Source organism: Leptosomus discolor, chromosome 1, assembly GCF_034619465.1.
Source record: "Leptosomus discolor isolate bLepDis1 chromosome 1, bLepDis1.hap2, whole genome shotgun sequence".
Taxonomy (NCBI): Eukaryota; Metazoa; Chordata; class Aves; order Leptosomiformes; family Leptosomidae; genus Leptosomus; species Leptosomus discolor.
This window is the reverse complement of record NC_141391.1, coordinates 105,538,911-105,562,774: the sequence shown is the minus strand read 5'-3', so window position 1 is coordinate 105,562,774 and position 23,864 is coordinate 105,538,911. Positions and strand designations below refer to the sequence as shown.

Sequence of the window (23,864 nt, the reverse complement as noted above, 5' to 3'; positions counted from 1 at the left end):
TTTGTTTTGTTTTTCTAAATAAAAGTCGCCCTAGAGCACACCATTCTGAAGACATTTACCAAGAAACTTCATATAATTTGCAATGTAATGTAGCACCATCACATCTTAACCTTCTTCCTCCACTTAAGCCAATACTGCAGTTTACTACCCTTAAAGACTTACACAGGAAAATACAGACCAACAACCAGGGCTGAATATTTTATCAGTGAGTTTTCTTAAATACTGTGGGCCAAATCCGGGTGTAAGTCCCTTCCTTTCCACTGAATATTCAACTGGTCCAGCAGTGTTCGTTTGAAAGAACAGCTGGACTATTTGTCCTCTTTGCTCCATTATTTATCTGGAATTTGGGATTCTTTCACATTAGCTCACCGCTGTCAGCTGTGAAGTGCTGTAAAAGAGCAAAGGCAGCATTCAGAACCATCCCTGACAGCATGCAACTACTGACATCTCTGCCCAGAGAGCCCCCCACAGCTCCGAAGTCACCTGTGGGTGATGATAAAGACAAGGCACAACATGGTGGAAAAGAGTGAAATGGAAATTAGCCCACAGAAAATCCAACAGCTACCAGAATAAGCATGAGGGCCAGACAATTTGGGGCCTCTCAGGGGCAAATACAAAAAGTCCTGTTAGAAACACTCACACATAAAAATTTGGGTTCTGCAGAAATAACCCCTTTCATACTGACTCCCACATCTGTGGAGTTCTGGGGTTTGAGGCTGGAGCTGAAGGCAATAACCAGATGTCTCCAACTCCTCTGAGTGACAGAAGGCAAAATGCTGCTGGTTGGTAGTTAGGGAGATACTGTTGTTGTGGGCAAAACCGGGAGCATCTGTCACAGAGAAAACACGCTGCAGTCCTCACAGTCCCTAGCCTAGTAGTAAGCCGTAGAAGCAGACGCAGCACAGGGAAACTGATAAAAAAATCAGTCACAAACGATTTAATAGCTTAGAAACTAGCTTCTGAAGAGGAAGGCAGTTTGAGTTTCTTGACTTAAAGAGATGGGACGATGCTGAAGGCTGGGAAGGGTGCCTCCAGGCTTTCTTCTGGTGGGGAGTGAAAAGGTGGGCAGGAGGAACAGTCTCAGTACTCAAGCATCCCTGCATCTTTTCCTTCATCCCACAAACACGGCTCCATTATGTTACACAAGTCCAAACATAAACCTATAATTTGTCCAAGAAAAAAAAAATTTTTTAGAAGGGCTAACTTAAATGCTAGACGCCAAGCAAATAAACAGAAGGAAATGCATACGCATCACAGGAAATAACGACAGGCTGTAGCTATTGAAAACTAGTAGGAAGGGAAATATAACAAACACTAATGCTGTAACAACTTGCTCTGAAAGAGTATCATGAAGTGGTGGTGGGGGGAGGGGAAGATGTGTTAATTTACATTAGAGATGCTCTTGGGATTACAGATGACTTAATCACAGACCTTGAACGCTTACAGATTATACCTGTAGTCCAACTAAAGATGGAATTACTGGAACATCTCTTACAGGCCCTGAAATCCTAATACTAGAGTCAGCTGATAACTCTACATCTGTTCTTCCTGTGTGGAAAGAAAAACAAGCTAATCACAGATGCACACAGCCTGGAGGATGTTTGCTGAAAACCTCATCTGACTAAAGAAAAAAAATTCCCCGGTGTCCTAAAAAGATGGCGATTTCTTAAAATAGAAAATTCTAAAACCCTACATGGAATATCTCAGTGTTGAATCTCATTTCAACCTGTGAAGGCTGGGGGCAGCCTTGGCTGTACTGACCATGAGATGGTGGAGTTAAGGATCCTGTGTGGAAGAAGAAGGGCAATAAGTAGAACTGGAACTCTGGACTTCAGGAGAGCTAAATTGGGCCTCTTCAAAGACCTACTTGGAGAAATCCCGTGGGCTAGCGCTCTAGAAGGAAGGTGGGACCAAGACAGATGGTTGCTATTCAAGCACCACTTCCTCCAAGCTCAAGATTGGTGCATCCCTATGAGGAAGAAATCGAGCAAAGGAGGCAAGAGGCCTGCTTGGATGAGCAAGGAGCTTCTGGAAAAACTCAAAGGCAAAAAGGAAGTTTACCAAGTGTGGAAAAAGGGACTGGCTACTCGGGAGGAATACAGGAATGTTCTCAGAGTATGCAGGGATGTAACAAGGAAGGCTAAGGAACATTTAGAATTTCAGCTGGAAAGGGATGTCTAGGACAACAAGAAGGGTTTCTTCAAGCACATCAGCAGCAAAAGGAAGGCTAGGGAAAATGTGGGCCTGCTGCTGAATGATTTGGGTGCCCTGGTGACGGAGGATACAGAGAAGGCAGAGTTACTGAATGCCTCCTTTGCCTCAGTCTTTACTGCTGAGGCTGGTCCTCAGGAATCCCAGACCCTGGAGGTAAGAGAGGAAGTCCGGAGAGGAAGACTTACCCTTGGTCGAGGATGATCAGGTTAGAGGTCCTTCAGGCAAACTAGACATCCACAAATCCATGGCCCCAATGGGATTCACCCGCAAGTGTTGAGGGAGCTGGCAGATGTTATTGCTAAGCTGCTCTCCATTGTAACAGGTCTGCGTGGCAAGGTTTTGGTAGCGGGGGGGTTACAGGGGTGGCTTCTGTACGCAGCTGCTAGAAGTTTCCCCTATGTCAGATACAGCCAATGCCAGCCGGCTTTAAGACGGACCTGCCGCTGGCCAAGGTCGAGCCAATCAGCGACAGCGTTTTTCGCCTCTGCGATAACGTATATAAGAGAGGGAAAAAGTTGTTGCGCAGCAGTAATTGCAGCGAGTGAGAGAAGTGAGAATATGTGAGAGAAACATCCTGCAGACACCAAGGTCAGTGAAGAAGGAGGGGGAGGAGATGCTCCAGGCGCCGGAGCAGAGATTCCCCTGCGGCCTGTGGTGAAGACCATGGTGAGGCAGGCTGTGCCCCTGCAGCCCATGCGCGGTGGAGCAGATGACTGCCTGCACCCCGTGGAGGGCCCCCACGCTGGAGTAGATGGATACCTGAAGGAAGCTGCGACTCCATGGGAAGCCTGCACCGGAGCAGGCTCCTGGCCCGTGGAGAGAGAGAAGCCCACGCTGGAGCAGGTTTGCTGCCAGAGACCCCGTGAGCGGGGCTCACGCTGGAGCAGTCGGTTCCTGAAGGACTGCACAGCATGGAGGAGACCCACTCTGGAGCAGTTCATGAAGAACTGAACCTGTGGGAAGGCTCACACTGGAGAAGTCATGGAGGACTTTCTCCCTTAAGGGGGAGCCCACATTGGAGCAGGGGAAACCTGTGAGGAGTCCTCCCCCTGAGGAGGAAGAAGCGGCAGAAAACAACAGTGTGATGAACTGACCCCAACCCCCATTCCCTGTTTTCCCCCCTGTGCCGCTGGGGAAGAGGAGGGAGGAAAATCGAGATCAAAGTTAAGCCCGGGAAAGGAGGGAGGGGTGGGGGGAAGGTGTTTTAAGATTTGGTTTTATTTCTCATTACTCCTCTCTGAGTTAATTGGTAATAAATTACATTTCCCTTCAGTCGAGTCTGTTTTGCCTGTGACGGTAAATGCTGAGTGATCTCCCTGTCCTTATCTCAACTCCGCAAGCCTCTTGTTATTTTTTTTTCTCTCCCCTGTCCAGTTAAGGAGGGGAGTGATAGAGTGGCTTTGGTGGGCACCTGGCATTTTGGTCAGGGTCAACCCATGACATCCATCATTTCTGAAAGCTCATGGTGAACAGGAGAGGTGCCTGCGGACTGGAGGAAAGCCAGTGTCACTTCAACCTTCAAAAATGGCAAGAAGGACCCAGGAAACTACAGGCCAGTCAGCCTCACCGCCATCCCTGGAAAGGTGATGGAACAGCTCATTCTGGATGTCACCTCTAAGTATGTGGAGGAAAAGAAGGTTATCAGTAGTAGTCAGCATGGACTCACCAAGGGGAAATGACCAATCTGACAGCCTTCTATGATGGCATGACTGGTTGGACAGATGAGAGGAGAGCAGTGGATGTTGCCTACCTTGACTTTAGCAAGGCTTTTGACACTGTCTCCCACCACATCCTCATAGGTAAGCTTAGGAAGTGTGGGATAGATGAATGGACAGTGAGGTGGATTGAGAACTGGCTGAAGGACAGAGCTCAGAGGGTTGTGATCAGCAGCACAGAGTCCAGCTGGAGGCCTGTGGCTAATGGTGTTCCCCAGAGGTCAGTGCTGAGTCCGGTCTTGTTCAACATATTCATCAACGACCTGGATGAAGGGATAGAGTGCGCCCTCAGCACGTTTCCTGGTGACACAAAACTGGGAGGAGTGGCTGACACACCAGAGGGCTGAGCTGCCATTCAGTGAGACCTGGACAGGCTGGAGAGCTGGGGCAGAGAGGAACCTAATGAGGTTCAACAAGGGTAAGTGTAGGGTCCCGCACTTGGGGAGGAATAACCCCATGCACCAGTATAGGGTGGGGGGCTGACCCGTTGGAGAGCAGCTCTGTGGAGAAGGACCTGGGAGTTGTGATAGACAACAAGTTGGCCATGAGCCAGCAATGTGCCCTTGTGGCCAAGAAGACTAATGGTGTCCTGGGGTGCATGAAGAAGAGTGTGGCCAGGAGGTCAAGGCAGGTTCTCCTCCCCCTCTACTCTGCCCTGGTGAGGCCACATCTGGAGTTCTGTGTCCAGTTCTGGACCCCCCCAGTTCAAGAGAGACAAGGAACTACCGGAGAGAGTCCAGCAGAGGGCTGTGAAGATGATGAGGGGACTGGAGCATCTCTCTTATGAGGAAAGGCTGAGAGACCTGGGGCTCTTGAGCCTGGAGAAGAGAAGGCTGAGAGGGGACCTTATCAACACTTACAAATATCTAAAGGGCAGGTGTCAGGAGGATGGGGCCAGGCTCTTTTCAGTGGTGCCCAGCAACAGAACAAGGGGCAACGGGCACAAACTGGAGCACAGGAAGTTCCACCTGAACATGAGGAAAAACTTACCCACTCTGAGGGTGACAGAGCACTGGAACAGAATGCCCAAAGAGGCTGTGGAGTCTCTTTCCCTGGAGATATTCAAAACCCACTTGGATGCAGTCCTGTGCGACCTGCTGTAGGTGACCCTGCTTTAGCAGGGGGCTGGACTACATGATCTCCAGAGGTCCCTTCCAACCCCCACCGTTCTGTGATTTTAATGAGTGAGGAGAGTTAATTAATCACGTAAAAGCTACAAGCAACTTAAGCATCAACGATCATGATCTAGCCACACTGACATTTAGGATCAGTATATATATTATTGCCTGGTGTTTGTAGTCTGTTTGCACAATTGCTGGCATGTGGGTCCAGAAAAAGAAGAGTGAGAGGTGTGAACCAACACAGAGAAATGTTTAAAAGAACCCACTGAACGCCAAAAGGCTTTTCCAAAACTGCAAGAGAGCGCTAAGCTTGTGGAAAAAAAAAAAAAAATCTATCCCAGAGAAGATAAAGAGCAGGAATTTCAGAAATTCATGCAGATTTATAAAGAATGGAGAGAGCAGAGAAATTAGTGGTAAACAAATGAAGAAGCACAGGCAACCTGTAAAGAAGCAGAGGAGACAATACAACACTGAGGACTACTAATGGTGTTTAAGACAGCAAAAAGGCCCTTCTGAAAGCACCCATGCAGATCAAGTCCATTGTTTGGTGCAGACAGTAGGATAGAAATGATGACACAGGAAAAGAAGGATATTTAAAGAACAGCATTACGTGGAATTATCAAGACACGTAGTTTGTTGGATTAAAAATGGTTCTTCAAAAATATTTCAATATACAGTTGTATATTGAAATATTGTGTATCAAAATATTTCAATACACAGGAACACATAAGCAGATAGGTCGCTAGTAGCCATTCCCAAATTCCAGGGATGGTACCTTCTTCTAATGCAAGTTCATTGTTTTGTCACTTGAGGGTGAGGCAACATGAAACTTCTGCAGCAAAGCTTGTACATAAAAAAAAAGACCAATATAGTGCCAAATAATGAAAAGGGAAGGTTATTTTTACGGAGCATAGTTAAAGTCACAATAAAATCTTTCACAATGCAACTAAATGCAAGGTAGTTACCCCAGCTAAGAACAGTTTGCAGGCTTAAAGCAGCCAGACATGCTTTGACGACCGTGACTTAAGGACTTAGAGACTGAACAAATTGTTAAATTCATTTATGCCTTCTGTGATCACCACAGATAGCTGCTTCAAAATAGGTACTCAAAATAAAATACACGAAAAAATAACCCTAGCAAGGCTTCTGTCAAAACTCTGCGCTCAGCCCTGCTAGCCACACTTCAAGAAGGAAGTAAAAATACTAGAGGGAGCTCAAAGGAAGGCCAAAGAATTGACCCCTGAGCAGGGCAAAGCAAAACAAAGCAAATCTTACACGTGAGGCTGACAGAGTTCACCGAGCTCAGCGATAAGGTTGAGAGCTGTCATGATGACTATTTAGGGCCACATTTCAAACTCACAGATAAGTTAAGAGCTGACAGTAGGAATTTCAACCTTCGTTTCCCAGCAAAATTTCCAAGTAATGCTAGCAAATGAACTGTAGAATACCAGGACAGATGGTCAACTCCTTTATGCCTGAAGTTTTCAAAATGAGATGACACATCACAAAGAAGACACGCCCAAAACAGCTTTTAGGGGAAAAAAAACAGTATCTATGGCTTAATCATACAAAATGTCAGGTTGGAGGAGTATAATGACTCCTGACTGGTCGTCTTCGAGTCTATGAATTGGAGTACTTAACCATAAAAAATTAGAAGAATCAAACATCTCCTTCAAGACATGCTGTGGCAAACAGCACTGCTAAAAGCCCCTCCGGTATTCAAAACCATCCAGATACACACAAACCCTTCCAGCGTGTCAAAGCCACTGGCACTCAGCTCTACTTCAATTGCTGTTTACATTTGTTAAATAAAACGTACAAAAGACTAGGTGTCAACCTGGTACTGAAGGCATGGTTTGAACATTTCAGCAGTCACTCTAAAGAATCCCCTGGTTGATCCCTCCCAAAGCACAGCTCTGACACTAGGCTAGACAAATGCCAGTGACGTTCACGTGGCAGTGGGAGATGAAGTCCACTTGCTCAATGGGAAGCCTCCTTCTTACAACGTGATATCCTATGCTATTGTGTCCATCATTCCTAACCGCATGTGAGCTGGAATAAGGTATTCAAAACCGACTCCTCCTTCCGCACATGTAAATAGGAAAGCAATTTTGGAACAAGAAACGAAAAAAAATATCAAAGCAGACATTCCCCAGGTGAGTGGGGAAAAAAACCCAAACATTTATCATTCTTCAACAGTAATCAATCTTAAGTATGTGCTTTTTTATTTCCAGAGGAATGAAGGATTCTGGTGCTCTATCATCATTTTATTTACTTTAGCCCAGGAAGTGTCTGATCTGCTTTAAAAACTGTGGATCAATTCTGCATTAAATACCATCACTCTGCCTACTCCTTCAAAGTGCTATAAAATATGCTGAAGGGAACACTGACATGTTCCCCAGGTACCATGGCTCAAACAAAACCTGCAACAGAGGAATCTTTCTAGAAAAAGCAGCTACCACCTTCCCACTCACTCCTCCCCAAGCACTGAGCAGTCTGTATGACGTACCTCTTTTCCTTTTCTGGTTTTAGTCAAGACTCAACCAAAAATACGTCACAAACTGCATGCTAAAGGTTAAGGAAATCACTGGGAGTTGACAAAACAGAAGGTAAGATGCTCTATCTTGAAAAACAACTTTTTTATGTTTTGTCCAGGTTTGTCCTTGCACATAAATGTAATAGTTAAGAGGACCTGTCACTTAAATTAAACCCAGAGCCTAGAGCCAGGTCCACTAGCATGGAAGCTTCTCTTCTTCCTCACTGATGCAGAGCTAAACAGCTGCACTGGAGCCCATGTTTTTAACCAACAGTTCAGTCCTATATTATTCTCTAGTTAGGAAATATTCATAACCACCCAATTTCACCTGCTGTGTTTTTTTTAAGCACTGTGAAACATGCTATTCGTATCGCAGCATTAAAGGCTCAGATCACCCTCACCTAGAATCTAATCAATAAATTCCATCAAAAGCCAAAACACCATTTAACAAAACCAAACAAGCCAATAAAAAGGAAAAAAAAAAAAAAAGTACTCAAAACCAATCTCAAATCCAAGCTGTTTGAATAGTTATTTGACTCAGGTATTGTAACAAAGTCTTTCAACAAAACCCACAAGATTTCTGTTCGCAGTCCTTTTCATCTGCAGAGCTTGAAACAAAGTTCTCACCACCTCTAAAGCTTACTTCCACAAACTACATTATTGTACACAAGCTAAGGACATAACCCTCAATTTTAGCAAGCTTTCTGGTATGCTTCAAAAACATATGCAACATGAGACTTTAGAGGAATATCTATGTCTGTTACCAGCAAGGAAAAAAATCAAAACAAAACAAACCCAAAAAACCCCAAACCCTGCCACTGTTTATTGCCATAACACAGTTTCCCACAACCCGAGTTTACACGAAGTCCATGAACACAGCACATCAGGTTTTTTCTAAAGCGCAAATATACTTACGAAAGGACATTCCCAATGTAGGCATAATATGAACAGCAGTAGGGAGTAGTCCCATCACAGCAGTAAGCTTTGCAGTCATTATCACACTGAGCCAGACAATCTTCTGCTGAATAAAAATAACATCCATGAGGTCAAACGTCAGCAACAACAAAATGCTGTACAGCACAGCTTTAAAGAAAATGCAATCTAACAGTTTTATACAGTCACAGGACTTCACTTGAGGCACAACCTGACCCTGTAACCCTAACGGCAGCCCGTTCCTACTCATTCTCCATTTCAGCACTAAGGTCACAGTTAGGTGCTTTGTGTACAGGCACTTTGTAGCTGGCTGTGTCAGTTCCTTCTCATATTTAATAATTTAAAATAATAAAAAAAAGTATTTTGAAACATCAAGACACCAAGGATCACCTTTCTCCATTCCAGCAAGGAGTCCAGAGGGAAACCTGAGGCTGGGCTGCCTGTCTCGCTGAGCTGCAGGAGAGGAGAAGAAAGCTGCCTGGAAACGGGCTATCTCCCCCAGTCCCTGCCCAGTCCCAGCCCCAGGTGTAAAGTAGAGCTGCCTGGGGCTCCCTCATCTCCTGCCAGCTGGCAATGATTCCTCTCACTCCACTCCAGCTCCAGGGACATGGCCAGCGCGGTGAGGGCCAGTGGTGCCCTCTCTGCCCCACTGCCAAAGACTGTCCTGCCCAGACAGGGACACAAGCATTTCCAGCAGTGATGCTCTGCTGGACTGAGGAACAACACCAACTGTGAAATAACAGTAAGAGAGCTCTTCATAACTAAGAAGCATGGAAGAACATGTATCCTTTTACTGCCATGAGAAGCTATTTTAAAGCTATCGATCTCTTGTGCTGCCACAACTCAGTGTTTTCAAAGCCCTAAGTGAGGTCCTCCCAAGTAAATAACACCGTACAGTCTCTGGGTACTGCCACTGCACTGTAAAAACATCCTTGGAGATTGCATACTTCCCAAATCTCATCCTGGGCTCTCCTTCCCCACTGCCAGGACCTCAGCTGCTGCCTGGATGAACCCAAAGGGACTCCCTGCCCTGCACACTGTCACTCCTGGTGACCTCTTTGGTCTCACACACTCACTACCACGGCAGAGATCTGAAAACAAAGATGACAAACAATGCTTCTGCATTCCCGATATGCTGTGGCTTCCATTCCCCAGGCTGCAGATCACACTAAGGGGTTCCCACTCTCCCATTCCCATTACTGCCTTTCATCTGTGCTGGTCCAACTTTTGGCATGCCGGGATCTGGGCAACCCTACCTCATCTCAGCTCCTGCCACGCTCCCATTTCCATTCTCATCCCATCTCTGGCTGCAAGCTCCCACCTCGCACCGAGGCTCCTTTGCACACTGACTGCGTAGCAAATGGCTCATGCTACTGATCCATCCCAAAACTTTAACCTTGGTCATTAGACTTCAGCAGGTCAGCTCTCTGAACCTGCTCATGCTTGACCTCTCCTTGGAAACAAGCACCAAGAGAGGGTGAGGGCCAGAGGGGGCTATGTAACGCAGCACAGGGTCAGCTCATGCAGCTGAGCCCTAAGCCTGTGCCATTAACCCTGTAGTAAAAAACCGCACATGCACAAAAAAGCAGAACAACTGACCCATCGGTCTGATGACCATCCCTCCCAACAAGTGAATCGGGCCAGCCGGAGGGATGGCAATCTCCAGAAGGAGAAGGGAGGCCAGGGACTGGCATGGGCCCTGCTGTGAAGGAGCAGCAATGGGGGGGGGGGGGGGGCGACCGCCATGCCAGCGTGCGGGACTCCCCATGCCAAGGCTTTTGCGCTGTTCCCCGTGCGGGACTCCCCACGCCAGCACCTTCGGGCTTTTGCACCCTTAACCATTTTATCCATTTTGGCACGACCGGCCGTGCCCCCAACGCCCCCGGCAACCACAGCTACTCGACACGAAGCGAAGCCAGCAGCCGGCCCTGGCTCCCGCTCCCGCCTGCCCTCCCACCCCGGCGGCACCGAGGGGTGCCCTCGCCCCGCCCGAGGGCGCAGGACCAGGACACCTCAGGGCGCCTCTCCCGAAGGGCGCCTCTCCCGAAGGGCGCGGATTTCACCCCGCCGTAGCCCGGGAGGGACGCGCAGGCAGCACGCCCCGCCCCAGAGAGGTCTGCTCAGGCACCCCGCAGAGCCCCGACCCGCTCCGGCTGCCACTTCAACCACCGACAACAAGGAGAAGCCCCTGCGTCCGCTTCGAACCGCCGGGCCCCGCCACCCGCGGCGGCTGCCGGCGGGGAGCAGCGCGGGGGCCACGGCGGGGCCCCGGCCCTCGCCGCCCTCCCAGCCCCGCTCGCACCCGCTGCCTTCGGCTTCGCGCCTCCCCCCGGCCCCACGCACCCGCCCGGCCCCGCTGACCTGCCAGGAGGAGGAGGAGGAGGAAAGGGGGCAGCAGCACCCCCCAGGCGGGGCGACCCTCGGCCCGGCCGCGCCGCCCCGCTGCCTCCATGCCGGCGGCGGCCGCGGAGGCGCCGACGGCCCCGTCGCGGCGCGGAGGCGGGCCGGGTTGGGGAGGGTGGCGGTGGCGGGCGGCGCCGTCGGGGCCAGGCCGGGCCCGCTGCCCCCCGCCGCGCCGGGGCCGCCCCCGGGCTGGTCCGGTGGTGGCGGGGCCGCCCCGTCCCGTCGCGGCCCCTCACTCCTCCCCGCCTCCCGCCGTCTTTGTCCGCCTCGGCCGGGCCCGGGCCCGCAGCGGGGGAGCCCCGGAGGGGTGTGAAAGGCTGCGCCCGCCTTCCTCCCGTTGCCTCGGTCAAGCGCTGCATTCGAGGGGTTTTCTGCTGGGATTAAAACAGTGATTGTTTCTAAACTGGGATTAAAATCGTGATTTGTTTGTAAACGCCAGAGCAGGACGGGTGCGTGGGACGGGGTGCGCTCTGGTGAAGGTGGGATGCCAGCCACGCTGGCAGCTGTACCGGTGGCTAAACCGGACTCTTCCAGCGTGGCCGCCTGCTCCCGTCGCGCTCTGCCAGAGCTGGCTGGGACCCTGCCGTGGCGTACAAACCCCAAAGATGCCTGTCCACGCTCTTCAGTATTAAAGATTTTCCATGACCAGGCCAGAACCATGCTCCAAAGTGTTTTTCCAGAGTCATTGTTGGTAACTGTTGAAATGCTGCTGTAATTAACTCTGCACAGAGAATTCCTACAGGCAGGGTTCAGAGGCCAAAATACTCACCCTGTGGTCTCACAAAACAAAAGGGTTAGCTCTGACTTCACGTGAGGAGCTGCAAGTCGAGGAATGCCCTTTGAAAGGCTGAAGTATGCACACAAAAAATGAGAAACATCCACAGGTGTTTCTGCTCATAAAAGGCTTCCTGCTGCTGGCAGCTTAGAAGGGAAGGCTGACACAGAAACATATAATGAAATTTTTTTGAAGGATTTAGCTATTCTACACTAACGACAACAAACCCCCAAACCACCAAGCCAAATCACTTGAAAGCCACTTGTTTTGTTCAGCAGCACATACGTCTGAGTGGTTTTTTTAAATGTATGCCAGAACCTGACTGTCAACAAAGAAAAACAACTCTTCATGTTTTTAACTACCTTGCAGTATGTATCCCTTAGTTTAGGCAACAGCCTGAATTAAATGTATAAAAGGAAATTTCAGTTTTATCTTAGCTCCTGAGAGTAAAACTCACGCCAGGTGCATAACTGAATTTCGAAGGAGTTGCATCTGCTCCCTATGTCTTGGTCTGGTCACAGGCCACATTTTGTCTCTGAAGAAAATCTTGAAAAAATAATACAGTTTTGTCAATAGATAGCATTGGTAGTAAATGAAAAGAATTTATCAGATGAAGGAGACTCAGATCTGCTAGGTAACTCCCAGAAACTCTGACATCTCCAACAAAAAGCCTTTTTGCTGGTATTTATTTTCTGTTGTTCCATTTTTGTTGTTGATTCCTTCCCTTGCAGTCCCCTCCCCTTCGTAGCTCTCTCGACAAGCCAGATTTCAGTATTTCCCAAAAATGTCGGGTAAAATTTTCCAGTGGCTGTAAGCCAGCATAGCACATTTGGCTTCAGTACTGGTTTGCGCATAACAAGCTTATGGACCTTCTGTAGCTGCTACTTCCCCGCCCCCAGCAGAGGACAGGTCCTTTGAACCTCTCTGACACTCCCCAGCCCTAATTATTACTTCCCAAGTATTGTCCTTTGGACAAATGATTGAAAAATCCATCTGACAGAGAAATATCTCTTGTCCTCTTTCCACTGCTCCCCACATCATGGAGGGCGTTTGTAGAAGGCTGAGAAGAGGGAGAATGGTGTGAGGGCCGTATCGTCTGGTTGTGCTGGGGTGACGTGAGGGCCTTCTGAGACCAAAAGCTATTTCTTGTTCTGAGAGATTTTAAAGGAGGACAACTTCATAGCAAAGAACGGGAGAAGATTACAACTAAGGTCCTAGACACCACAGTGCTCTTTATAAAACTCCGTATCAGCACCACATGATGGAAAAATCATCTCTCATCAGAAATGTTTTTTGAAAGATGGTTTTGAAAAGCATGCAGGATTGATAGCTTTATGTTAAGTGTACAAGCCCTGAAGTGCTAATCTTCAGGCACATTTCAAGGAGAAAATCCCGCTCCCAGTGCACTAGTGTTTTGAAACTCACTATAATCAGGCATCTCTGCCTCCAGAAGCTTAATTAGCAGTTTAGAAACAGTAATTATCACGTGTAGAGCACTAGAGGAAACTTAATAGAGGAAAAAGCACATGCTTAGGACAAGCATTTAAACTTCTTTACCTCTAGACTACCTCTAGAGAAATCACTTCAAAACAATTAGCAGGATAGCTTACATACATACTAAAGATGTCTCTTCTTGAACTCAGGATGCTAACTGGCTCAACATGCGGAATAATAAGTCTTCTACTTGTTTCCCAGCACTTAACAACCCGACCAACTTCTGAGCATCCCCAAAAGAGCAGCAGCAGGGGAGCTGTTGAGTCGGGCAAACCCCTGGTTCTGGACAGAGGGGCAGCCGGGAAGATGTCTGTTCAGCTCTGCCCCATGTTATTCTGTAATGGCAGGGTGGGGCAGCCTCATCTTCTGAGCGTTAGCAACCTCTGAGCACCACCTTCACCTCCTGGCTCTGCAAGATTCTGGTGCGCAGTTCTCAGTCAGGAGCGGTGGCTGCATCTGCTCTGGTGCCTGGGAGAAGTCTAAATACCACTTTGTTTTCCTGTGGGTCCCTTGTGTCAATGTCCAGCAGCAGGGAGTACAAAAGATACACTGTACTTCAGATGGCAGATATAATTTCATTGTACATTTCATGCAGTATCTTCTCTTTTCCTACACCATGAAGGAACAACCAGGATTAACTAGCAGAGGGCATACTCCAGTCTCTGATGAAGTTAATGAAAGGCTTCCCACTGACTCCACTCTTAGCTGGACCGGGATTTTAATTTCTGATTCCCTTCTGTCTCCCTTTACTTATCTCGCCACTAGTCAAAAAGACTTAATCTTTTCTCCTCCTTCAAATGGAAGTCTTTTCACACTTCTAATCAGTTTCATTGCCACTTTGGGATGCTCTTTCTGCTAAATCTTTTTTTCTGAGGATGGCCTGAATACTAAATGCAATATTTGAAGTGGATTTTCAATCACAAACTCTGTCCTTTGACAGAGTGCCATGTCTTTTCCTGACCTCTCCATTAGCACACATTAGGTCTATTCTTGTATTGGCATATAGTTACACGTACACTATTAATGACTATAACACAAATAATACATGCTTGCTTTTTCAAAAATGTTGTCTATGATTACATTGCCACTTAGCTCCACACAAGCCACTTTATTATCTCCTTTGGCGTTTCTGATTTCTGCCAGTATCTTTGACACTGGAGAATTTATCACAGAGCTCCTAGAAAGCTGCAAGACAGTCTTGTTCTTTGCACAGTCTGCTGGTCTCTGTCACATGAGGAATGTACTCAACACTCCTGCCTGTTGCTGTGTAAAGCTCACAAAAAGCATAGTGCAGGAATGCCATTATTCCTAGGCAGCAAACAACATCTCTCATGGCCCCTTTAGTTACCTCTCCCGTGTTAAGGCAGATGTAATCTCTGCAGTATAGCAGTTACATTCTACAGAATTATTCAAATTCTACAGGTAGAAATACATTGGTTTTGTAAAATTGCATAAAAGCTAGTGAAATCTTTACCTACTTTTTGCCTCCAGAAAAGATTGAGGCAGCAGAGAAGAAGATAGGTGGATGGTTTTTTAATTATTTGCAAGGCAGACATTTCCCCGTTCATGCATTTACCTACAGGAAGGGATTGTCATTACTTCTGTTAAGAGCAAGGAATGTCTCAAAAATGCTGTATCCTTTGTGATGGAGCACCAGACAGTGATTTATAAACCTGTGCTGACAGTAGGCATCTGCTGAAAGGCTGCATTTCATTCAGACTTGATAAACACTATTTAAAAATACAGGCATTTGTGTGCTTTATTGGTTTCCTTAATGAAACATTTATTTAATAAACTAATCAGCAGTGCTTGGTGAAGCTTAGCAAACAGTAACAACATCTGGAGAAAATTTGCTAACCACAGAAGTCTTGGGTTTAGGCATTAGCATTGATGTATTTTCTCTTCCAAACCCTCTCCCTCCCAAACAATCAGTTTTTTTCATAATTCAGCGTGAGAATTCAGAATCTGGGTAATGAAATAAGAAAGCAATCTGAGTAAATTCTGAGTAAAGAAATAAAACTAAAAAAAGTCTTTCTAAAACTTTTAAACTGCTTTTGACGATGTGTGATTTGACAGGATCAAAACCAGGAATATAAGAACTTAATCAAAACTAGACTTTTATTTCCTTTTGAAACTAAATATTAGCCATTAAACACTCATGACATGAAATCTGAGGTTGAAGTGAGGTAACTATCAAGGTAAAAGGTACTAGGAGAGTTAGCTTATCATCTGACTAATAATCATCTTTTTTTTCCCTTCTAAATTTCAGGGGTTTATTTTGAGAATTTTATCCTGCACACAGGTTTAGGGGACAATGGTAAGTTTTTTTGAACAGCATCCTTTTTTAGAATGACAGTCAGTGAGGGAAGTATGAAAGGCAATGAGCAACAAGCTGAAGATTACCAAGATAAAATGTAGTATCAATGTCCTGGTCACTGTTGGTTTCCACATTCCTTCTACTGTGCATTTGAAATGATCAGCCAAACCTTGAATTATGTTGGAAAGCGTTGAAATAGTATGGAGAGCTCTGTACCAAATTATCTCAGTGCCAGGAAAAGTGATGTACCCCAGAAAGTAATAAATCCCCATAGTTTGTCAGGTGCTATTACCAGCAGCAAAGATTTAGCATTCTAATACTTAGTTCTGTGCCTTAGGAAAAAAACAGCACCCCAGGATTCAGGGAACCATGAATATGACTTAAAGCTCTCTCTCATGTTGCTTCAGGGATGCCAGACCTAAGAATTTGGCCTGGAATTTTAAAATTATATAAAATACTTGTAGAAAATATTTAGAAAATACTAACTATTGTCTTCTCTTTAATTAAGTTGATTGTTTACAAGTATATATTACCGTGCCGTAAACTTCATAGGAATTGTTGGCCTCTGTCACATTTAATGTAAACGAAGCAAGACCTCTGAGGACATGGCAGAGGCTGGCTAACATTAAAGAACTGTTTATGAGAAGCAGATGAATATACCCGCACTTAAGAAACAATTAACTTGGTGAACTTCAAGTTTCTGCTCCAAATAGAATGTTTTTTTTAGTTTTAAACAGAATCATTCAGAGCAGTCATGATGCCTCCATCACTCAATGCTGAGTCTGATTTTGAGAGCTTATGTTGAGGATAGGTAGATGAAGGTTTCATTGGATCAGCAGTTGCTGGTGAAGGATGCGTTAGAGTCCAAAGAACAGCTCTGTCTGGTATGGTACATTTTCTCCTACAAAGTCTGCTCTATCTTGTGCTTTCCCAGCACATCATGTATTATCTCAGTTTCTCTTTGTTATCTAGCACCTATGATAAGAACAGAATGAAGGAGGTGGTAGGAAGGTCTTGGTTAGGGTTTCCCCCTCCCCCTCATATAATGAGCCTACTGAAATTATTTTTCCGAAGAAATGTACAGTGGAAACAGCCAAATGTCACCTTTTCCTGCAGCATCCAGCACATAGAGTGAGTAGCCTCAAGTTCCCATATTAGTGTCCGTTGTAATTACTGATGCTTGGCTGGTATTTGTGACCTTCAGAGAACTTTGTGAAAAATATTGCTAAATTTACTCTTCTTCTTCGCTGAACAGTTCTATATAGGAAGATGTTTTATGGAAACAAACACCAGACTATGGATTATTCATTTCAGTCTGTTGATAAACTGGATTACAAATTAATAAACTTATTTACTTGAATAAAGTTGAAATAGCAAGTAGTAGAAACCAGCTAAGGCTGGTGGCAAATGAAGAGGAGCACACTGGGTGGGAATTGCAGCTTGTGTTTAGGAGAGAGGAAATAGTTATTTTACATTTCGGAGGGAGGAAATAGTTATTCTGCTGATCTTTAGTCCCTGGCCTACAGTTATAAGGGTTGAAACAGCCTTCTGTAGTGCTGTGTTCTTACATATTTGCTTGGGCAAAGATAGCTATTTGCTATTTTTAAAAGGCCATCTTTTGTATAACATCCTTTTAATCCTCCTGGCTGCCACAAAATATATGTGGCTCCTAATGCTTGTCAACATTGCGTGACTTGACAGGACCCATTGGATTGGAGAAAGCTTAACTTTGCCTCTGGAAGCCTAAGGGAGTATAGACATAGGCGATCTGAAAGGATGGCAGTCTGACATGCTGCTCATAGAAATGGCGGTGGAATGTTGCCAGCCCAGCAGATACTCTATGCTAATGGGCCCTGGTCATCCCCTTCAGCATCTTGTTTCCATGGATTGAAACAGGTGAGTGGTATTTGGTGACATTTGATAACTGAGTGGACCCTGACACTGTCACACAAGAAAGAACCCAGTCCCTGTTAGCTGGATTCAGTGCCTTGCCTTTCAAAACTCTTTTGGCCTGTGTGTCTACACCTCAAATTCTTATATAAATTGGTATGAGGGACAGCAGTGGTCTATAAATGAGGAGTTGGTGAGATGGGGAAGAGAAAGAAACCCAGCTACCATAACCACAACTGTACAACTATGAAAGGGCTCAAAGCCACATGTCTGAAGGTGGCCACTTTTATTAGCTTCAGTGTTAGAATTGCTCTAGTCAGAATGCAATTGCTCTTCCTTGAGCAGGTTCAGGATGTGAGAGCAAATCTTTGGCTACTTCTCTGTCTTACATAAGGGTGCTTTCAGAAGTGGCAGCATGCTTTCATTGAAAAAACAAAATGTTCTGAACTTTTCAGTTAAAGAAGATGACAAACATTGTGTAGCAGAGTAGAACTCATTCAAATTGAAGACAGAGAGAAGGGTCAAGACAGCACCATCTATATTCAGCAATGTTCCTAATCATCATGGCCAGTGGCACTGGAATTACTATTCAGAATGTATGCTCATTAGCACCTTGGCAGCTTGCTAGTTCACTAGAACTGGCAATAGAAACAAGTGATTTGTATTAATAAACTGCAGGGAAAAAAACACATCCTCACAATTGCTAGATGTTTTTCGGCTTCCCAAAAAAGCTCAGCTGAACAACTTGTGTCTCCTATTTTCAATGCCTTATGCAAGTGTCTTTGTATCAATCCCTGTGAAGTAGAAGATGTGAGAATAACAATATTGTCAGTATTCTTACAGTGGTGTTCTGCTCCCAGATCTGTAAGGAAATAAGGTAGAGAGACTACATGACTTTTCTAATCTGCTATGAGAAATCAGTGACAGAATCGAGATTTGATTCTAAATGATCCTGAGCTGCTCCTCCAAGTGCAGTCATGACTGATATCCCCAATACAGCACTAGAAATGTTAGGTAGACCGGTTTCATCAACAGGTTGTGGTGAGAAAGTTAAGACAAAACTGGCCATACCTTGCCATCACACTCTGGCCACACACATAAATGAAAAAAGCTGCTTCAAGAACTACAGCTCTGCTCTGGTTCAAGATGCAGAGATTGTGTAACCCCAGATAAAAGCTATAAACATGTTGTTCTTCTTCCTAGTCATATGTTAAATGTGCACTTACGTGCATATATCTATTATATATATTGTGTCTATATGAATATTTTTACATGTATGCATGCATACACACACATGTATATATGTATATATTTAAACAGGCAATGGGCCTGAGTTCTGATAAACAAGCATTCAAAAATATCCAGCCATTTGGAAGTTTAATGAAGCTGGAGGAAGGAAACTGCAGTGCAGTGCAGAAGTCATACATATCACCCATGTTATAACTGAAGAGTGGTTGAATGTTGCAGAAAGAGGACGAGGGACGCAATATAATGGTGTCCTCTTAACGTTATTGTTGTTCTGTTAGCTAGGTGGTGGGTAACCCCAAGCCTTACCCCTCACTTCCAAGCCTCACAAGACATTACAGCAGGATTTCAGAAGAGCGAGTTAATGGTAAGTCTCCTCTGTAGCTGTCAGCAGGAAATACCCTAGCTGCTTGTTCTGGTTCTTGGCTGTTGGGCCTTTGTGTACAAGAGCAGCACAAGATGCTCATTGTGGAGAATCAGTGCCAAGGCTAGGAGGCAATGTCCATAGGAGGCGCTGGATTCAGAGGAGGAACTGCAGTTGTCAAAGACTCTCCCCGTGCTCTTCCGTGGTGGCACTATGTTCTGGCCCTTATGCGAGGCAGCCACAGGCTTACTCCTCAAACCCTGAGATCTGACAGTCTTCAAGTCCCGGGGCTAGAGGCAGGGAAAAAGCACAGGGATTCAGAAGTAAGTGCCAAGGACTAATAAATGGAAGATTAAAGCTCACCCTTCTGAGAAATGCCCCACAGACATCTCACAATGACTTCTTGCTGTAAGAAGGACTTACTGGAATCAAGGAGCAGTTAACACACAAAAAACCAAAAACCATTAATAACAACATGTCTATCAAGTGACAAATGCACCTTCCTTGTTCTTCCAAGACACTTGGGTCTTTGGAGGTCCTGCTCTCTCCTACAGAGATCAAGGCTCAGAGGCTTTTGTTTAAGGAATAATTTTTGAAAAGGAAAACGTTTGCTAGAGATTTCATGGCCAGATACCATAACAGTTCAGGTGATCCATTTTCAAGCAATGGCCCACTTTTCATGGTATGCCTTAACTTCGAGGGTGGAAGGTTTTCAATCTCTTAACATTTTTTTAAGGTTTTTGTTTTGCATTGGGAGGCAGCTTGCATGCAATGTCACCCTTGCCAGCAGCACAACAGCTGTTAATTGTATTCTGCAGAGTTCGTCATGTGGTGACACAAGATGTGGAACTGAAAAGCAAAGGGCTGGAACAGCACAGGCGTATAATCATAAGGGGGGGCCGTTATAATCAAGCCATATACATTCTGTTTTGCAACTGAAAAAATTATATGCTCAAAGTGATGAAAGGCTGGGTAAAATGGATTGTAGGAATTAAGCCAAGAGATTACTAACTTAATCAGAAGAGAAGGCATCTCTGTGTACTTTTAGATTTAATTGCAGCTATCCAGAATTATCCTGTTATAATGGATCACACAATGGATTACCCAATATACAATTAGTAACTATTTTTTATAAAGGGAAGGGAAAAACCGAGCTCTTCCCTCCTGTATTAATCCACATTCACTGGATGCAGTAGGGGCAACATTTTATCAAGTACTTCAGCCCTCACCCATATGGACATTCTTTCTGAAGCTCTATTTAGACACCAGAATGGGTCAGCTTGTGAAAACTGTTGCAGCACAGGACTTTGTCCTCACCATGTTGTGAAAGCAACACTCTGTGCAGACTTATTCAGCATCCCAGGAAGGTGGGCGATGGAGGAGGAAGGCACATAAGGTAACTCTAGATCCATGTATTGATGCTGAGTGGCTAAAAATCTGTTCTGGTGGAAAATTCTGTCTCTACGGCTCTACAGGAGCTGACTTGTCCATATGCCAAATTTGATAGGTATGGAATTTTACCAAGAACACACCAATGCAATCATGTAATTCATTTACAGGAGAGCTGCCTAGATGCTCTTACCGGATCAGGGCAGTTCCCATGAAAAGCAATGACATTATGTCAGTATAGACAGCTGTAACTGAGCTCAGTCCTGCAAACACCTTCCACAACTTTCTCCAAAAGAAGCCACCTCATTATGCACCCATGCTTCCATTCTGCTCCTGGTATCTCCTTCCCTTGTTCTGGCTTGGGAGTCAGTGGGATAGCCTGGTGGGGAGGACTGGGAAACTGCTCTGGGTTAACCTTTGCTTCCTTTTTTTAAAAAAAATTTTCTGGTTGGGTGATTTTCTGAGAGCAAAATTGGGCCAGATGTCTATGCAAGGCACAACATATATAATGAGCATATTCTTTCCATTTCCTTTGTTCTATCTCGAGTCCCTGTCTGTCTAAGATACCAGCCTTCTACATTGTATTCATTATTTTTCTTCCTGTCAGACATTCCTGTGATAAAGCACGAGTTTAAAATTCCATTCACCTGTTTACAGTGATCAGAGGTAATTTTTGTAACTGCTTGATGACCAGTGAGGGTCACTTCAGAGAAATCAGCTGGAAGACTGAAGCTATGAAAGGTCATTTTTAATCAGTTCCTCTCCTGAAAATCTTTTCCAAAGGTCTCTTACTTTTGGTTGTATGGTCAGCTAGTAATGCAACACTGATTAAAAAAAAAAGTAGCAATGGATACAAGTAATCTCAAAGATGTTTCACAGCCTATGCATAAGTTTACATATCATTAGTTACAATAAAGTGATTGTCAAGGAAAATTAGGATTTGCAGACAGTCATCACACAATGATTGATATTTTCTCTATTCAGAACAGCAAATATTTCTACCTATAAAAAAGTTGATGTCTTAATTATAACCACTTTATTACATCAGCTGGCCACATGCAGCTTTACTAAAACATTAAAAAATAAGTTGGCACATATAATACATATGTGTTCATAACCGTAATCATCAAAAGAAATACTGCTTTGGCTTCCTAAAGGCAATACTATTGGTCAATAATATCTGTGTCCATATGACAAGCAGTCAAGGAGTGACCTCTTCAGGAAACAGTGATATTCTAACTTCTGTTTAACAGAGATGTCCATACAGGGCATGATGGCACCTGGGATAATAAAATAAAAAAGGAAATACCCATAAAAAAGCAGTGTTCTTGAGGATTAGGTAAATCCTGCCTTAGCATTCAGATTAAAAAACCCCGCTAAATTAATGAAAGGTATTTGAAACATGCCATTAATGTTTGAAATTCACGACTAGAGCCTCTGCTGTTGTAAACTGCCGTAGAGATGCTGAAACATGAGCAGTTACACCAATCTACAGCAGATAAGGATCTGGCTCATGATATTTATGCACAAAGCTTGTAGAAGGTGCAAACTGCAGGATAACATAAATGCAAGCTCATAAACTGGGAAGGTATTGAACCACAGGATCAAATCCCAATTATTTTTTGGAAGCCACAATGAGAAAGAGAAAGAATAACAGGAACAGAGGGCTGAAAGGAAAAAATGAGAGTTATTTTCAGAAGCAGCAAGGATTTCCTTTGTGAGCTCCCTAACCTTTGTATTCCTTGTTTATCAAACCATAAATTAAATTGGACAATAACAGCTACCCATAGAGTGCTTAGTTCACTATTGTTTTGTGAGATACATTGAAAACATCAACAGAATCTGCAATAGAAGCTGTTATATCTTATGGTTCGAATTCTACAGGTATAATAAATCAAAAAGTAATAAATTTAAATTTATAACACTTTGCATTGTCAGCATGACAGTAAAAAAAGGAAGGGTTTTTTTGGTAACACAAAGATTGCTGATGAACTTGTGCTATAGTAAGAAACATTATAACCATCATAACCTCTCATGAGAGAAGAAAAATCTTGGTCACTTACCAACAGGAAATGTAAAAACGAGGCTTTTAAAAATTTTCTTATTTTTTATTCCATTATTATGCCAGGATAAAAGAAGTCTTTACTAATACACAGTGCATGTGAATACACAGTTCATGGTAGCATCCACATCTGAAGGCTAGAATGTAGCTGAATATATCCAAGGTCGTTTGTCATTTGGAGGATGAAAGAGAATCAGCATCATCCACGTTTTCCAGAACAGAGGTAATTTTACAGATTTTAATAGGTCTGGAATTTAAAGGTCTGTTTCTTACAAGAGATGCTTTTTATTGCCATTCTCTCAGTTGAATAGACAAAAAAACAGCACTACTTTGAGCCCAGGGGTTCCTGCTCAGTCTCTTCTACAAGTTCTACAACAAAGACCACCACCACCAGCCTCCTAGTTTCAAAAATGCTTCTTGCCTCAATTCTATGTTCCACAAAACCCTTAAAAAAAATCCCTTCAAAAATGCAGTTGGTTATGCTGAGAGAGGGAAATTTTAAAAATCTGCAATGGTACTTTACTTGTTTGTCAAAAATAACTACTTTTCTTCCTTCTTGTCTAATTGCTGTAAGCCATTTACAGGTATCTAGGATATAATGAATCTGGCCATTCATCAATTTGGGCATACTCTTCTTCTGTACAAAACTAAAAAGATGAAAAAGCCTCATTTTTTATATTTCTAGGAATGGTCTCATTACTTCCACTAGTATGGGACTACCCATAAAGTTAAGCTTGCACTTAAAAACAGTGCTGGATCAACACCTAAAAGTTGCAATTTTTACCTGATCACTTACACTTGCAGATCACTGCTGATGGACCAATCCATTTACAGTGGTAGCCCTCTATATTTTATAGGAAATTACATTAATTAAGGGGCATGTTAAGGCATTTCCAATTGCATACATAACACTTAAAAGTATAATAAAAACATTTTATAAGTCTCTAGAAATTATTTAAGAGAGATCACTCTTCAGTGTTGATGTTTTCAAAATTGATGTAAACAGAGAACCTGCTTAAGCAGGGTGCTCAAACCCATCCTTAATGTTGGTTCACTTCAAAGGAAGAAAATATGTGTAAGTATTTGCTAAATAAGGATGATCTTAATTCATAAATCTTTCATGAAATGGTCCTGAAAACAAATGGAAAAGCTCAGTGAAAAAACTGGGATGTTCCTTTTCCTGTAGTGTAAGGCTTTCACATCCAGCTACTATTAGCTGTATGTTTGCATGTATATCCTGTCATTAATCAGGACAGGAATACCATTTATTATATATCATTCTCATGTTAAGGGAAATTATTTTTGTGTTGGATTTGTATGACTCTCAAAATGCTGATATATGCTTCATGGTAGGGATTTTAGAAGCTTGGATAAGCCCCAAGAGAGGCAGCAACAGACAGAAGGTA

At 44.3% G+C, this 23,864-nt stretch overlaps 1 protein-coding gene across 1 annotated transcript in view; it reads right to left on the bottom strand.

The window, feature by feature from the left end:
• Positions 1 to 10,971, bottom strand: part of CYYR1 (cysteine and tyrosine rich 1) — a 60,477-nt gene extending 49,506 nt beyond the window's left edge. The window contains exons 1-2 of the mRNA XM_086462743.1: positions 10,881 to 10,971; positions 8,502 to 8,607 (exon numbers count right to left, since the gene is read on the bottom strand). Of these exons, the coding sequence (XP_086318869.1) occupies positions 8,502 to 8,607; positions 10,881 to 10,971 (197 nt within the window). The remainder of the gene's footprint in view (positions 1 to 8,501; positions 8,608 to 10,880) is intronic.
• Between the last annotated feature and the right edge of the window lie 12,893 nt (positions 10,972 to 23,864).